Genomic DNA, 17533 nt, shown 5'->3' with positions numbered 1-17533 from the left:
CTCATTAGACCCAATAGGATTAACCTTACATTCTACTGCAGCCTTTGGACTTTCTACTGAAGCACCTCAGGGCCTGGCACTGTGCAGTTAATTGTAGATTATTTTCTTATATTTCAAAGTTTAGAATGTTAGAAATGGAAACTGGATGCAACAGGATCAGAGAAAGATTATGAGACTCAGAAGGGATTCATGCCAGCAGGATGACAATTGTCTGTGGACTCTGAATTGCTCCCTTTCCTGTACACACACTTCCTTCCCTAACACTCTTTTTACTGTATTGAGTGAAGAGGAGTGCTTGGACTGGGAATCTATGAAGTATCTTCCTGGTATTTGCAGAAAGTATTCAGTAGGACTGAGTTTAAGTGATGTCATTGTGTTTCATTAAACAGGGAATGAAGTGACAGAGTATGCACACAAGAGAGGTGGTACTCAGAGACAGAGCCTTTCCAAATCTGATAAATATATTTCTTTCCTTCTGAACAGGAGCATGAGGGTCTGCTGTCAAAATGGCAAAACAAAAATTTAGAGAACCTCATTGAGTTGCACAACAAAGCTCCAGTCTGGAATGATGATACTCAATCCTATGTTTTGAACTTCCATGGGAGGGTCACTCAGGCCTCAGTGAAGAACTTTCAGATTGTCCATGACAATGACCGTAAGTGTCTGGTGGAGAGTGTGTGGGACTTATTGAAAGAGGAAGAACCTAATTTATTTCATGAGAGTTGGGAGGAATAGGGCACCCTTCCTAGAGGAGGGAAATTGGGTAAAGGATTACTGGGGACTTCTAAGCTGTCAGGAAAATTACATAAGGCCTCCTTTTTTTCTGGGGTGGATGCAGACTCTGCTGTCCATAACTACAGCAAAAGAGAAGGAAAATGAAAGTTTCCTAAAGTGAAAGAAAAGGTTTAATGCAGCACATTCAGGCTAGCAAAAGAATGGTTTGAGCTTTGGTTCTGAGAAGAAAAATAATCTCTAGAATGACAGTCACTCCAGAGGACAGATCTCAAGGCCATTCTGGTAGGAAAGGATGGATACACCAACCACATATATTTGGGACTGGCAGATGGGGGTGGGGGGAGGGGGCACTTTGTGGTTGGGTTTTGTTTGTTTTGTTTTTGGGGTCTTTTGTTTATTTCTTTTTTTCTTTTGCTTCACTGTGAAATTGTTCATCTCTGAATGTCTTTTCTTCCTAGCTGACTACATCGTGATGCAGTTTGGTCGTGTAGCAGAAGATGTGTTCACTCTGGACTATAATTACCCTCTCTGTGCTCTTCAGGCCTTTGCTATTGGACTCTCCAGCTTTGATAGTAAATTGGTCTGTGAGTGAGGGACAACAGACATGAAACATAGAACTCACTCCCACCCCTACATCTTGTAAGAGTTCCAGGTATAGCTGTGAAGAGCATATTGGAAGGGAAATGGAGGACAGACTTCTACAGGCTTATTAGGAAACTGATTCCAGCCTTCAGAGCATTGTGGAGTTGACAGCAGACCACCTTGGGAACAGCCTCTGTATGGATTCTGGAAGAACAAGAAATCTAGGTGATGTTGCTGTTACTTGTGTTGATTCTGCTTTTAGAATCCTTGTTTACAGATGCTGCATGAGAATGGGCTAAGCCAAATTACTGGAACTCCTTGCAGCTAGAATTAGAAAAATAGTGGCTAAATGTTCATTTCCTTGAAGCTTCCACAAAGCCTGAGAGGTGATGCTACTCAAGAGCTCCTAATCAGATTAATTCAGAAAAAAGAACAGCTGGAATAAGACATTGGCTCTAATACAACACTTTTGCTCTGTGGAATGTTTGTCTGCTAAGATTGATACTCCATTTCCCTTGCAGTATTCTAATTTCTTCTATCCCTTGACAGTCTTTTCACCAAATGAAGAACAGTCAAATCTCAAACACTCCCTTTTCAGTGGGTGATATATTCATTGCTACTCCTGTTACTTCTAATCATGTGAAAAATGAGACTGAATAGATGATAGAATCTGGCTGAATTTGGCAGAAGATAGTATTGTAACAATATACAGTACTGCTTCTGAAAAGCAGTGTTCTGATTGGTTGAATCTAGGCTGTAAACTGATAATAAATATTTTTTAATTTCACCATTGTTCATGAAATTTGCTACATTTTTAGGTATAAGTTTGTGACCAATTTTATTTTTTTTTTAACGTGAGATTATCTCAAGGCATGATATATTAAAGTAGATTTTGTATAAATAATTTTAACCTGAAAATAAGGAGGAGTTACCTCAAAAAGAGATTACAGATATTTTCAAAGGCATCAGTGAGTTTAATGTAATTCTACTACACAGCTTTACAATGTGTCCTTCCAATGTTCCATTTTTATTACTGGATGTACAGTATGGAGACTGTCACAGCATGGAGCATTTGATTCATGTGGCCTTAACTCACCAGAGTGGATTGCAGCACGGTGTGGCCTGGAGGCCTCAGTGCACACATCTGTGTACGGAAACAGAGAACAGTTACTGTCTTGCCTGCTTCTTGCCTATTACACATATTCATGATGGTTTGGAGAACTGTCCCCCGACTGAGACAAGAATTAGGTGTTCTTCAGCTTTGGATATTGTCCTTGTCAGCAGACTAACTCTGTTTCAACCTGCAAAGAGCAGATATATTGCCTTTGGTCTCGGGAGTCTTTGCAGCGGTAGATATCACTTGCCTTTCAAATTAATAAAACTTTGTGAAGACGTTTTCTGATATTGCCAGAAAGAATAAAGGTCATAATCACAAAGCAAATGCTGTATTTAACTGTAAAATATGAATTGAGGATGAGAAGTCCAGCTATAGTATCTTTCAGATGATCATTTTTCAGTAGCAGCTGAGATGTTTTCTTGAGATGATCTTACCAGAAAAGCAGTCTGTGAAGAGAACTTGAATGCTGATGGATCTGCTTGGTGCCTTCCTACTCAGGCTGAGGATGATATCTGGCAGTGGTTTCCAACTGTGCTCTTCTGAAGATGAACTGATTCAGTGGTCTTTATCAGATACTGTTTTACATTAATTGTATTTATAACTTTTATATCTAAATGAAAATAAACTAATTTATATATTGAAAAGTCTTTAATTCTAAATTTATTTTCTTTAAGTTTTGCTGTCACTTGTGGGTGTACTTTGTTCCTTCTCTATGGCATTACCTCAGTTTCTTCCTACCTTCCTCTCTCTTTTCCTTTGTAATTCTCACGTTTTCTTTCTTTTCCCATACACTTAGAAATTTGGGAGTAAATGTAAGGGCAGTCTCTCTAATACTTTTACCCCTCCTCCCCACCCCCCATAGGTCTTACCTTATAGTTCATGGTTTCTACTTGATTATTTAAGCTAGTTCCATTTCTCTGCCCCATGTTTTTAATGTTTTTCCCAGCATGCAGCTAGGGCATTTGAGATGGTTCTTACTGCATTTTCCTACCTTCCATCTGAACCCATTCAACTGTTGAAGTTTTTTCTGAATCAGGTACTGAAGTCATACAAGGCTAGGAAGAACATCAAGTTGAAGTGGTTATGTTTTCCTGTTTCCACTGAGAGATGGATGAACCGCAATAAGAGGAGATATGATGGATCTGATAATCAGAAACTGGCACAGCTTTCAACATGCAAGCTCTATTCTTCAAGCACCTCTGTTTTTTCCAGTATTTTCATCTGAACCAAATTAGTCATAGAGGGGAGACAAAATTAAGTGGGAAACACTGCTGGGCATTTGTTATTAACACAGTTAATATTAGTTATTATTAGTTGCATACATGCAAATGTAACATGCTTGAAATCCCAAAGAGATCTTAAAGAAGCATGTTAAATGGAGGCATTCAATTGGACTCCTAGAGGCAGACCTAGCAGATGGAAACAGCTCCTATGCTGCTATAGGCTCTTGGGCTTGCAAACATAAAAGTGAATGATTTCTTGCTCTTTTAGGGCTGAGTCTCTCTCATTGAAGTTTGCTGCTGAATTTGGTCAGTAGGACAGGAGGTTTTGTTGCTGTTAGCATAATTATTGTATTTCACTTAGTGTTCTCCTCTATTTGCTGGGATTAACAGCTCTGTAAATCTCTCAGTTGACACTGAATTAGGTTTCCTGTTCCTGGTACAGAGGACAAGCAAGACCCTTCCTTGTGATTTATAAGGTGAGTTAAGAGTTTGTCTGTAGTCCTGTGAAATGGAGTTTTGGACAGATTCCTTCTTTCGCAGTGTCAGGAATCTCATCTTCGCCACAGGATCAAACTGTTGTACCTAACTGCAGTTTGGAACTAGTTCAGAACTAAGAAAGTCCCTTAAGTAATGTAGGGCCAAGAGATTTGGCCCAGTGTACAGTTATTGAAGAGTAGAAAAGCAACACTGATGTTACTATCAGGGAAAACAGCTGGCTCCCACTATGAGGTGGCAACAATTGAAAGCCCTGCCAGGAAAGAAGGCAGAGATGGAGATCCTGTACCAGTGTTAACTCTTGTATCTTTTGAACTATACACTCTATAGTTTCTGTTTTCTCATTGCATCCCTTAAGGTGTTCTATATCGAGTTATTGTTTCCTCATTGGAAGCTGGAGGTCACTTCTTTTGTTTCAAAATGGGAGAAAAATTCAGAAGCAAACTAACAACATGCTTTTAAGGTAAAGGCTAAGGTAACCATAACCTGCTCTGGTAATTTAACATTCAATTTAGAGAATACATAAATGGGTGAATACATTCCAGAGGCTGGAATTTTTGATCACTTAATTTGATTAAATTAAAATCTCCATACAAGGCGATCCATGCCACTGTCTGCAACAAAACAGTTGAAAATTTTAATGAAAACAAAGAATTTTTCTTTCAAGCTTAATTGAATGGAGCCCATTATTTATTATAGGGAAAGTAATACTAATTTACTATGGGGGGGAAAGGGTTTTATTTTTAAAATTGCATAAGAAAATTATTTCTGATAGAGTACAAATAGGATTGGGGAATTAATCTGGTAGTTTGCCTGACTGTCTCAGCTTTCTGTTCTAAGCAGAATCGTTTGGTTCTGCATTGGCTCCATTAAAAATCCCAAACAACTCACCAGTAAAAAACCTGTATTCTCCTGAGCGAGTTTCCATCTGCAACTGACTGAAGTCCTGCAAACAATTTGTGTGATGATTCACAGGAAGGAATAGGTTTCAATTCCTTCTCTTTGAGCTGTGTTGGTTTGGCAAGGAAATGGGAGCAAAACAATGTTAGTCACATAATTATGAGACCTGTTCTGGAATTCACACTGAATATATGTGATGAGAAGTGAACTACCTTTCATATACATGTTTGTTTTTTTTTAAAGCACATATATCTTAATAGAAACAGTGACTAAATTAATTAATGACAGGGCTTTATATAACAAAACAACAAAACACCCCCCCCAAATCGTTTCACAGAATTTTGTGACATCCTCTTATTTATATTGTATATACTCTTCATTCCTACAGTACTATCAGAAAACCTTATTTTAATTAAGTTGATAGTTTTTGCCATCTGGTTTCTGAGGCCTTAGGACAAACACATTTAGGACCTGTTTCCAGGTCCGTGCAATTTGAAAGAGTTAGGAACATTTTTAGCTTTGGGCTCTTATAAAAACCCTCAGTTTCTTGAATATACTGAAGTTCTAAAGAAAGTAAACCATGTTCTAACTCTTCACAGGTAGTTCTGTACACACGAGCCATCTGTGACAAAACCACCTGCTGGAGCCGCGGAAAAGTTTGGTTTGCTGGTGTAGCTGCATTCCCCGAGCTCCTAGGATGTAGTCATATTTACTAAACTTGCTGGTCTCCTACTGCTTTTGTTTGGGGATGTGGCTTTCCAACCCTACTGCGACTCCCCGTCTCATATCAGCATTTTCTAGCGCAGCACGCTGGCATTCCTAGATGACCAGGTACGAAAGGAGCAGCTCCGACATGAGACTGAGAAAAGCCACGGGGAGACACCGCTTATCGGGTGCGTGGGCGAGCACTGTGCTGCCCTCGGGAGAAGCCCGCTGCCGTGCCGGGCCGTGCTTGTTTCGCAGCGGCTCCGCGGCGCCGGGTGGAAATCACGGCCGGTGCTGGGTGGAAATCACGGCCGGTGTGGGTGGAAATCACGGCCGGTGCTGGGTGGAAATCACGGCCGGTGTGGGTGGAAATCACGGCCGGTGTGGGTGGAAATCACGGCCGGTGCTGGGTGGAAATCACGGCCGGTGCTGGGTGGAAATCACGGCCGGTGTGGGTGGAAATCACGGCCGGTGCTGGGTGGAAATCACGGCCGGTGCTGGGTGGAAATCACGGCCGGTGCCTGAGGCGCTCGGCAGCCGCCTGGCGCGCAGGGGGAGCCCGGGAGCCGCGTCCCTGCCCGGGCGGCGCGGGGGTGTCCCCTCACGGAGCCCCCTCACGGCAGCTTGGCCCACCGCCTCAGGGAAAGCACCAGGCAAGCGGCGGCGTTCCCGGGGACGCGAGGCCGACCCGTCCGGGCCGCGCACTCCCAAGTTCTGCCGCGCCGGGCGCCGTGCCTCCTCCCGATCCCTGGAGCCGGCCGCGTCCCGCCCGCTCCCAGCGCTGCCGAGCCGCCCCCTTCCCCCGCTCCCGGCCGCCCGCCCGGAGTTTCCTTCCCCCGCCCCCGCGGGTCCCTCTTCCGGCCATTGCCCGCGTTCCCTCCGCCCCGGTCACACACGGCCCCCGGCCGGGGAGCGCCCGGCCCCGCTGGGTTTTGTTCCCAACTCCGCCTCGGCGCTTCTCCCGCTGCCCCCCGCCCCCCGCCAGTCCCCTCCCAGCCCCGTCCCAGCCCCAGCCCCAGCCGGCAGTCCCTCCCTCCCTCGGCCGCCTTCATTTCATACCAACTCTCATTCCTCGCATTCCTCACTTCCTCCTTTCAAACTCCAGGGGAAATAAAAACCCTCCCTTTTCCTCCCAAACTCCTGCCCGGCCGCCCCCCCGCCCGCCGCCGCCCGGGCTCGCCGTCCCGCCGGCCGCGCCGCGCTGCTCAGGTGAGTGTGCGCTTTGTGCCTCCGCTCCCGCCGGCCCGGCTGCCCCCCCGCTCCATCCCGTCCCATTCCATCCCATCCCGTTCCATCCCCTCCCGGCCACCCGCCCGGCCCGCATTGTTCGCCTCTCCCCGCCGCCGCGGGACCGGCCAGGGGCAGCCCCGCGGGCCCACCCCGCAGCCGCTCCTCGCCAACTTTTTCCTTCGCGACTTGGCGGCGGCGACGATGCTGAGCGGGAGGCTGACCCGGCCGCTCCCCCCGTCCCAGCCCCCGCTCCCACCCCTGCGGGCTCGGAGGTGGGATCGGGCGGCAGCGAGGGGCAGGCGCGCACTAACAGCGCTCGGTGCTCTCTTGGCAGAAAGTCCTGGAGCTGAAGGAGGATTTGAAGCCGGTCCCCGCTGGCCCTGCGGAGCAGCAGCCGCTCTTGCCTCGCTCAGGTCGGGACGCGCTGTTCCACGATGGCTCGGGCGCGGGACGGGCTGGAAGGGAGGGTGCGGAGCCGCTCGTGTGCGACAGGCGAGGCACGGGCGTACAAAGGAAGCGATGGGAACATCCTCAATGGAGCCTCCGGCGGCTTCCCCCGCCGGGAAGGGGCTGCCGGCGCTGCCGCTTCGGGAACTCGGGCGCTGAAAACTGCAGCGCTAATGGGGAGGGGGAGAAAATAGAGATTTCGGTACGGTTCGTACAGATGCGCTTGGGGAGGGTGGAAAGGAGAGGCAATACTTAAAAGTAGTAAATTTTAATGTAAGTTATGGGGGGAAAACAGAACAAAAAAATCATAAGGAAGCCTAAATGTTAGAAGGTACGCAGGTTGTAGGGCATTTACCAAAAGATGAGGGAATGTGTTCCCAGTTCAGTTATTCTGAAGTTAGGGTTGAGTTTTGGTGGCATGCCACAGGAAAGGATTAAAGAAACCCCAAACAAACCAAGCACACACACAAAACAAACAAACAAAAAGCTTTCCGGAGTAATCTTTTATCTTAAGCAGATAATTCCGTTTAAACTATTTCTAGCATGGGATGCTAAAACTGGGATGTTTTTTTTTTTTTTTTTTTTTTTTTGCAGAGGAGGGAAGAAGTGTAACTCTACATGTTTTAAGGACTTCTGTTAAGTATTTTATAGTAAACGGTCACACATGTTAAAAAAAAAAAAAAAAACCGTAACAAAAACAAACGAAAACTCAGAACTAACCACAAGTAATTATCAACTTTGTTTTTGTTTAACCTGGAGTTACACTCATGTTACTTTCTAACCTTAAGAGTTGGGTTCTGCAACTCCTCTACACATAAACAACTCAGAATCCTTTTCAAGTGCAGGGGGCTGAGTAGGAGGAAAGGAGATTTAGGGATTGGATTTATTTTTCTCTTTTCCTGTTACTGGGGACAGGTCGGCTTTCCCAGGACGTGATTGCGGTGTCTGTGTGCAGAGTGAGCAGCGCGTTCGTTCACCTGTCTGTCCATCTGTCTGCGTAGATGTGAGAGGTTTTATTGTTCTCCCGCAGAAGGAAGTGGGCAGCAGGACAGGGCAGAGAGTAACGGGGAGGAGCGAGAGGAGCAGAGCGAGGGGGAAAGCAGCGAGGGCTGGGGCTGGGCTGATGCTGCTGTACAGTCACCTGTGCAATTAAAGCCTTTTGGTTTCGATAGCTCTTTCTCATGACAGACAAGAGCCTGGGATCCTCCTGTCGTGAATACAGAGGGACTCCTTTATTAGGGCTGCTGGATGCTGAGGGACTCTGTGGTTTTCTTTAGAACTTGGGTGGTAGAGTGAAGGACAGCCAGTCACCTTTTCAGGTTTTTTTTGCAGTGAGTGTAGTCACCTTTCCAGGCGTTCGTAAATCCCAGTGGGAATGGCTCCCTCAAACTTGAGCATGCAACTGTTTTATCGATCTCTAAACTGGGCTATCAGCTCATAGTTTGTGTCCTTTTGGAGGTGATCCTGGAAGCAAATAAATGTGCATGAGAATAGTTGCCAGGTATTTCTCCACTGTCTTGGATCCTGCCACTTCTTTTGAATTTTTAAATGAATACTACCGATGGTTTTGAAGTATTTTAGGCTGTTATTGTGATAAGCATTTCGATGTTGCTGTTTTAAAGAACATCTGTGGAAAAATGATATGAAAATATACTACCAAGCTTTAAAGAGAAAAAGGGCTCCATGGCACCCTGTCTTGTCTGTGGCTCACATAAAATCACAGTAGCTGTTGGTTTTCTTACTTATGGTATTAGTTTCACAGAATTCAAGTAGTGTAATTAGAGTTTTGAGAGGGTTGTTGAAAAGTGCTGTTTCCATGAGATGCAGATGTCATCTCTGTTTGCATGCTCATTCACAGCTCTCCTTCCTTGGTATTACGTGTCCTTTTCTGTATCTTTCAGCTCTTGTTTCCATCCCAGTGTAAGCCCAGGGGTGGGTCCACAAAGAGTTGAGAACCCGGAGCCTCAAAGTGCCCATTTCCTTACTTGTCACATCTCTGTGCTTTGTCACTGGCAGCGACACTGGCACTGCTCTTCACTGCCCGGGGCTGATCCAGAGGAAAAGTAACACTCGCTTTTAGCCAGTTGGTTTTCAGACACATCTGTTCGTTCTCCAGTCAAGTTAATCGTACGGTCACGTGCTGGTGCGTCTGGAGAAGGGGGTGCAATGACTAGGAGGTGAAGGGTGGGAGAAGAATGGGGACATTTTCTAAACAACATTGCCATTTTTCTCTAGCTTAAGTAGCTCCTCGGACCGTGTCTACAGTAGCTCATGTGAGATTTTCTGTTTTATCTGACCATGACTATATGTTAAGAATGTGAAAATTTAGCATTATCTTAAAAAAAAAATATATTATGCATTCCCTATAGCTCACGTTTGTCTTTTGTTCATTTGTTAGCTTTGGGGTTTGGTTTGATTCTTTCCTCCCACTCCTCCATGCCATGCAAAAGTTTACTTGGGCAAGTTTTTCATCACCCAATGTACATCTGAAAAGTTTTCTTACTCTACTCCAGTAGTTTTTGCCTTGGTGTGTATTTCCCTGAAATAATTGTTAATTATTTTTCTCTGCATTTGCATCTTCTAATTTCTTATAAGCTACTAATGAGAGTATAATAGTATTTTTCAATTTTTTAGGTCTAATTTTTGGAGGTTTTTTATACTCTTCATTTTCTTCAGTTTATCTGTGTTTCTTTGTCAGAATGAGATCCAATATTCCACGAGTTGGAGTGATTCATCTCTCTTCGTTGCATGAAGTGATATCTGAGCCCAGGCAGATTAAAGTCACATTGGTCATTTTGCAGAAGCATTTGCTTTACAGACAACTCTCTCATTTGTTCAGCATTCTCACTCTTGTCTTTAGCTCCTGCTTCTGGCAGGGCTTTTTACTTGATTTTATCTCTGGGTTTTCTTTGCATTACCATAGTCCTATTTGTCTCTCTTGCTTCTTTAGTTTTCTTGTAAAACCCTTTAAGTTGTTTCTACCACTAGTGTTGGTAAACTTCATTCTATCACCCACAAGTTTCATTAATATTACCTGGAGTCAGTCTCAGATCTTTAATTAAGATGTTAAAGACAACTCTACTAGCAAAGATCTCTGCCACAATCCAGTAGATACCCTCTGCATCTGATGGTTCTGTTTGTGTCTCATATATCATATATATCATTATGCAGAGTTTTGAAGCCATTTGTTAATTTTCTAATAATATGACCAGTGCTCTCCAAAGCCAATCTGAAGTAATTTTTAGCTGTGATTTCTGTAGAGAGTAACAAATGCTATTTTAAATCTGAACTTATTTCATTGTGTACTGTGTTCTTTTAATTCTCCACCTTCACAGCATTTCTATCCTCCTTTGAGGAGGAAACAAGTTTATTAGGATTTACAGTAACGGATGCTCCTCTCTCTCCAACTTCTGCCAGCAACCAGGCTAAATAAATGCCCAGCATGTTCCTTTGTAGAGCCTTGTAAAAAAGCCATGAGTTGGCATGCATGGAGCTCATTACAAGATCTGAGACCAGATTATTAGAAAGAGTTTTTTAAGGGTAGGAGGTGGTGTCTTGAGTTCTTGGGGTTTTTTGGGGATGGGGGGAGGGTTTGGTAGCTTTTTGGTTTTATTGTTCCTGCCCCTTGGGTCCTCCTTTTTCTGGAGATGATGCAGTCACTCCCCTTTGTTTTTAACACCATATGAATTAGACGTTTTCCTGCTAGGGAGGGGCAGGTTTTCCAGTTCCTGGTGCTACTGGCTGAGTCACTGGCTCTGTTTTTCTGTTCTCTTCTACATTTATAATTACCTTGTTCTTACCTTAGAATGTGATTGCCAGAGGGTAGGTGTTTTACACTCCTGTATTTCTGAGACATGAGTGCCAGTGGCTTTCAGAGCCTCGGTGCAAGCCTTCTTAACATCTGCTTTGCTATTGCCAAAGAGAAAATAAATCAGTATAGCCCTCAAAGCCTTCCTTCCAACAGTGTGGTAACCATTAATGACAGATGTCCAGGCAAAGTGTAATCTCTTTTAACCTGGACTGCTTGAACTAAGGAGGAAATGTCAAGCGAACATAGAGCAAGTGTATACTGAAATGGAAAGAGAGGATTTTTTAATGTATCTTAAGTTCATTTTACCTGATCATACATCTCCATAGCTCATTGAAATAAAGCTCATTTGTACCAGACTAGCAGGACTTAGGCAGATCTTTTGGTTTGAAAATCTTGTTAGCTTAGGGGGAAAAAAAAGGTGTACAAGAGAGGTTTGTGTAAGAATATTAAATCCAAGCACACTCACTGCTCTTTGAATTAACTTAAAAAAAATAAAATAATAAAAATTCTACTTATTCTCTGCCCCCCCTTATTTCTGAAGGATCTATGTGATCAGAAGAAATAACTGTGCAGGTGGAACGTGTAAATCTCTGCTTTTATCCGTTCAGTATGTCAATTGAAAAACAATAGAGTAGCAGCATCTTTTTCCACTGCTTTTGGTCACCGGTTTTATTTGTAAGAACATTCTTTAAAAACTGGAGCAGAGTGGTTGACTGTGTCCCTTTAAGAATCTAGTTTTGCTTGGCTAGCTGCCCTTGTTCTCCTGTAGATTAATCCAGCAGAAGGTATATAACCTGTTGACCTTCCTGGTGAGAAGGGTCTGGAAGGGCAAAGAGATAAATCAGAAGGCTCATGCTTTCCTGTAATATCTGGGGACAAGTTTGTTTTTCAGTTTGACATTTCTTTTTTTTTCTTTTTTTTTTTTTTTTTTTTTTTTAAACACTGATTCTTCTTTGAGGGTTGGGGTTGTAATTACAAATTATCATGATTTTCATTTGCTTTCTGTGAAATCGCTCTGGGTTTCAATAGGTTGGAGATGATGGCATGTTTATGCCACATTAAAGAGAGGACAGAGTTCTGAACTCAAAATTACATGGTTTTGAGTTGAGGGTGGCTTTACTGTGTCATGTATCAAATTGGTAGGAGCACTGGAATCTGGCACAAGTGTCTGGTGTGTGTTTGCCTGGAAATTTCACACTGTTTTACAGAAAGGTTGACTTTCCCCAGTGTCAGCCGTGAGAACTGAATGTGTAAGCAGTGAATGTTGACCTGCTCCTTGATCCAGATGGAGTGTGTACTCCAAAACTGAGGTGGGGTGGTGTCTGAGTACCCCAGGAGAGTGCACCTGGGTTGGTAGCCATGGGTAGGGTTCATCCATGTGATGCAGGTGTTTCATTGTGGCTGTTCTCTACTTAGGCATTGCATTATGAAAAGCATCAAACCCCTTTAAACTCATGCCTGACTACTGCTATAATCAAAGGACATGTGGAATTGGTTGATTGAAGAAGGAAAAGTCAAAAGAGCACTGAGCACTGGACCCATTTTATATACCTGTTCTATATGTTAGTGATTTGCATTTGTCTTGAGCCTTTAGGGCTTAGTCCTGACCAGACAGGTCATGCTCATAACACAGACCCCCTGCCAGCACCACAGAGGGGGCAAATTGGCTGCATTCATGAGTTGTGTGATCACTGTCTGTCTATTCTCTTGTAAGTATCTCAGCCCAGGTTCAGCTATTTCTTTTCTTGGAGACTATAGTTTTGGAGCTAAACATTTTCACTGCACTGGATGAGATTTGCAAGCATCTGTGTCTTGTCTGAGCTCATGTTCAGTTCTGCCATTAGTGTCATGGTAAGCTAAGTATGTCACAGTTGTGAAGCTTTGCTGGAACATCTATCTTTGAGTCCTAGACAAGAGACTGAAAGATGTCATGAGCAGGAGGCAGGATTAGGAAATAAGAATTTGATTTTGCTATCACAAAGTGGGTATTATGAATCTCAGCTTAGTGTTACTTGTCAGCAAACCCTTAAAAGATGCTCTGTTTCCAGACAGTGTCAAACATGAGCCCCTCTGAAGTTACCACTTTTAATTGCAAATCACTTTTAAAGTTAACCTTTTCTTGCCTTGAATTTCTTGTCTAGATTTTAACCTTATTCTGATTTTTCCATTGAGTGATTCACTTACATCTTCATGCTCTATTTTTTTCCATAGGTACAATAGGGGCTTTTGAGCCCATTGGTGAGATTTTCAGGACAACTGAGTTTCTGCAAGTTTAGGAGCTGTTGAAGGTTCCCTATCCTTTAATAATTAAGTGAATAATACTCTTTGGGAAAATGCTCAGCTTGATTTATTTCAGTTTGGTAATTCTGAAGTCATTTTAGTCAGTCAATATCTACACTTGTCTGTAAAGGGAGAGTTACCATTTTCCTGTGTTAGCTGACATTACCAATGCTTCTGTGATAGAAGAGGGGCGTGATTATTTGACTCCCTCCTGGTTCCTTGCTTTCTAACCAGCTCCAGGGAGAATGATTCCTGGTGACTGCTGCTGCTAGCATGAGGGTGACTAACCATTTTCACCCTGCCACAACCTTCATCTGCTTGGGAAGCTGTGAAATACATGCCACATGTCTTGGAAAGTCAGGGAGAATGGGAGCTCTGGGAACAGTTCCCACATGGGAGATAACAGTGACTCCCCAGGAATTCCACTGTTCCTTTGAGAGCTGGGGCCAGCCCAGTGCGTGGCTCAATCCCAGCACAACCTGGCAGTGTCAATCTCTGCTGCCCTTGCTGGCTCGTTTTTCTCTCCCAGCTGAGACATAAATCACCCAGTAGTCATTTTGTCAGTCCCAGGCTGGTGGCCTTGTGATGTGGCCCGTACGTGGCAGCTGGGCACGAGCTGCCCAGGGCTCAGGATCGATCCCCAAGCTGGCCACCCCTAGACTAGGGGGTCAGAGCTGGCCTTTGGGCTTTGTTGTTGGGTTGTGGGGTTTTTTGTTCCCGTCCTTAAGGCAGCAAGGCTCTGTGCTCTGTTTCCTTTATCTCGAATGTAACTGATTGGATGGTGTGCAAGGCCACACACAGCCTTATCTCATCACATCCTGTTTGACTGCATTATCCAGGGCTGCACTGATACAAGTTCTCCTCTCTCCTTGCTTTGATTTATATCACTCTGCTGGACACTACATCCTCTCTCTGTTTCAGCCAGAGCTAGCTACTGCAATAATTTAAGAGTTGTTTTGCTTTGCTCGGGAAGTCAGGTGCCTTCTGAACAGCAGCTGCTGCAGGCGGTTTCGGTGTAGCAAACAAACCAAGCTTGATTTTGTGTTAGGCAGTGTGACAAGCATTCAGCTGGAGCCCAGCCTCCTGTTGGATATGATCTGAGGCTAGTAGTGCTTGTTCCTTTGTAAACCAGCCTTTTTCAGTGTTGAGACAGAGACAAAAATCTCATCATGCAGCCTGTAGATGTGATGAGTGTATTACCTTGCCCAATACAGAGAGGCAAATCTCAATTCTTTCTTCCTTGCCTGGCACTTCTGGTAGTTAAGAGCTTTTACATCCTGTACAGCCAGTAGCACTTACCTTAACTGGTTTTATTCATGGCTTATGCAGCATTACTCTTGTCCTGGGTGGACAGGGCTATTCACAGGGAATAGCCAGCATTACTCAGGATTGCAGGAGGCCTGGGGCAAAAAGTGAGAGGACAGCCAGGCTCAGCCCCTGGCTAAGCTGTTGTGGAGTGTTTGAGCAAAGCCCTCTCAAGAGGCCTAGTGAACAGCCTCTCCTACCCATCTGCACTGTCTCCAGGCTGCTTTAATGATGGAAGTGCAGTTCCTAAGGAGCCTGAGGAGCTGGGTGCTCTCTGGTGCTGCAAAAGTGCTCTTACCTTCCTAGATACAGCTCATTGCCAGTTACAGGTCTTGCTTCAGTTGCATCTTTATTTTTTTCTGTAGAGACCCTATAAACATGTCCATGATTTTTGTCCTCTTTTTGTCAAATCTTATTTATCATTGAATACCTGCTTTCCCACCTTCTCCCCTTCTGGTGTGTTTTTCCTGCAGTCTTTTGAGTTGCACAGTCTGGGAGCTACTCATCTACTGATTGCACTAATTTTTCTCTTTCAGAGGAACTAAGCTATTCTTGTAGTGTCCCATAGAATTTCCCAGTCTTCTTCCTCTGGTAAGTTCGAATCCTATCTTCCATCTTGTACCTTGAGCAATAGGTTTCTTAGTATTCCAGACTTTTTAGGGAAACTTTGCTTCCCTAAATCCAAATCTCCTTGTATCACTGTATTGTGTAAATTCATTTGCTAGGTGTTCTAGATGGGATTAAGTGGCTGGTTGCTCCTGTTTCCAGATTTTCTTATTGTTTTATGTATATAATAAACTCTATAGCTTGAGCAGCAGGATATCATCTCTTGTGGCTGAACTGATTTTCTTTTAAATTCTCTGACTGCTGATCAGATATGAAAATGTTGTGGGTTCGAATCCTCTGTAGTAGCAGTAGTTGGCTCATGTTACCAAGGCAGTGAATACCGGAATTGCTTGGGTTTGTTTGCATTTCAATGACACCAAGGAGTACCTGTAAGGTGAAGCAATCCCTGCCAGCACAGCCTGCAGTTCCAGTGGATGAGGCCGAGGGTGAAGGGATGTTCTTGGTGAAGCACGGTGACTTTCCCATGGCGCAGCCAGCTCCGGAGCAGGAGTGGAGCCGGCTGCCAGACTCCACACGGCTGTGCTGGCAAGTGCCCCTGCCTGGGAGGGGTGAGTGAATGGGGACCTCTCTGCTGCTGTGCTGAGCTCCATTCCAGCAGGGAAAGGGGGTGGCCAGGGAATGGGGGGAGTCTCTCGGACAGAGCAGCTCTGAGAAAACTGAACAACTGGAGGCAGCTGGCTGCAATTTTTCAGATCCTCAGGAAAATATGATTTTGTGTTGAGCAGCTGCCACAGGCACTTAAGAGGGAGCTGTTACCAACAGTAATGACTGAGGGATTAATATTGGAAAGCAGATGTGTCAGACTATGGACTCTGTTTAAAGATGTGCTCCCTGTCAGTGAGACCTTGCTGAAGGGCTCTTGGCAGCTGTCTATTCCTGCAGGATCCCTGAATCTCAATGAGATACCATGTGTGAAAGAAAAGAGTTAGTGTTGAAATTATTAGAATTGGAACACTTAAACCAAAGCTGCTGGAGCTGAAAGATTTTTGTGTTTTCTCTGTGGTTTTGCTTTGTGAGCGACTCACTAAGAAATGACGATGGCAGAAAGAAAAACAGGGAGCAAGAGTAGGAAACAGTATTGGGACAGAGGGAGACATTAGGAAGGAGTGTAGAGATACGGTGGTGAGGAGGTGGATGTGCTCTGAGGGGCCTTGTGGCTTTGAACCAGGGAGAGAACCCATGGCTGGACCCTACAAAAAAAGATAATTAATCATCTCTCAGTAAAATAAGAGTGAGATCAGAATAAAGAAAACTGTACAATCACAGAAGTACAAAAGCCAAGGAGCAGGGCATAAGTTCAGGCTGAGGGAATCCCAGGAGAAAAAACACCAAGTCCTGTGACCTCTGGCAAAACTTGCTATTGTGAATATGGGACAACATCCTCTGACTAGTCTGTTCCTAAGAACTGTGCCTGTGAGGGAATTCAGGTGGGAAAGGAATTGTCTGAGCATGTCTGGGATGTCTGTTTAGTGTTTTCAGAATCAAATTCAGAAGAAAATCAGAAGAAAGCTTTGCAATTACAAACTCTTCCACAGGCAGAACTTAAAAAAAAATTAACAAGTACTAAACTATTTAGTAATATTAAAACATTTAGTAATAGAAATCACCATTTAATTTACCAGGCTGTATGCATGTAGCTAATATTGAATGAAAGACAGAAGCAAATGGAAAGTAGGTGCTAGCTGAAACAATTGTATTTTGTTAAAGAAGTTACTAGTGAATATTATTGCAACTTTTCTTATGAGTAAGAAAGTATTCAACATTCTCATGCTTCTGAAAAATCCTCTGTTTTTCACCTGATTGTTCATTCAGTGGGAAGCAATTCCACTGCCAGGTTTCCAATTTGCCATCCTAATAAAGTCACTTTCCACCCTTGACCACAGGGTTTAGCCCCCAGCTTCTTTTTAGTTTGCTTTGGTTAGTTTAATGAGAGGTCATCTTGGCCACCACTGAGTTCACATCAACAGTGCAGGAAACAGAAGGCTTGAAAGTGTTCAGCCAAAGCAGAGACCAACAGATCAGATAGCACTCAACCAGGACTCCCTGAATTGCTGTCTGTTGCTTCTGGCACAGACT

At 44.1% G+C, this 17533-nt stretch overlaps 2 protein-coding genes across 3 annotated transcripts in view; both read left to right on the top strand.

Moving 5' to 3' along the window:
- TULP3 (TUB like protein 3) overlaps positions 1-3081 on the top strand; it is a 31978-nt gene extending 28897 nt beyond the window's left edge. For both annotated transcript variants that reach the window (XM_056497681.1, XM_056497690.1), the window contains exons 10-11: positions 484-655; positions 1194-3081. In XM_056497681.1, the coding sequence (XP_056353656.1) occupies positions 484-655; positions 1194-1327 (306 nt within the window). In that variant the 3' untranslated portion in view covers positions 1328-3081. The remainder of the gene's footprint in view (positions 1-483; positions 656-1193) is intronic.
- Positions 3082-7318: 4237 nt separating this feature from the next.
- Positions 7319-17533, top strand: part of TEAD4 (TEA domain transcription factor 4) — a 50164-nt gene continuing 39949 nt past the window's right edge. The window contains exons 1-2 of the mRNA XM_056498482.1: positions 7319-7400; positions 15367-15421. The gene's annotated coding sequence lies outside the window, so the exon portion shown is untranslated. The remainder of the gene's footprint in view (positions 7401-15366; positions 15422-17533) is intronic.

This window comes from Oenanthe melanoleuca, chromosome 1, assembly GCF_029582105.1.
Source record: "Oenanthe melanoleuca isolate GR-GAL-2019-014 chromosome 1, OMel1.0, whole genome shotgun sequence".
NCBI classification, from domain to species: domain Eukaryota; kingdom Metazoa; phylum Chordata; class Aves; order Passeriformes; family Muscicapidae; genus Oenanthe; species Oenanthe melanoleuca.
The sequence above is the reverse complement of the archived record's forward strand: the minus strand, read 5'-3'. Positions and strand labels throughout refer to the sequence as shown.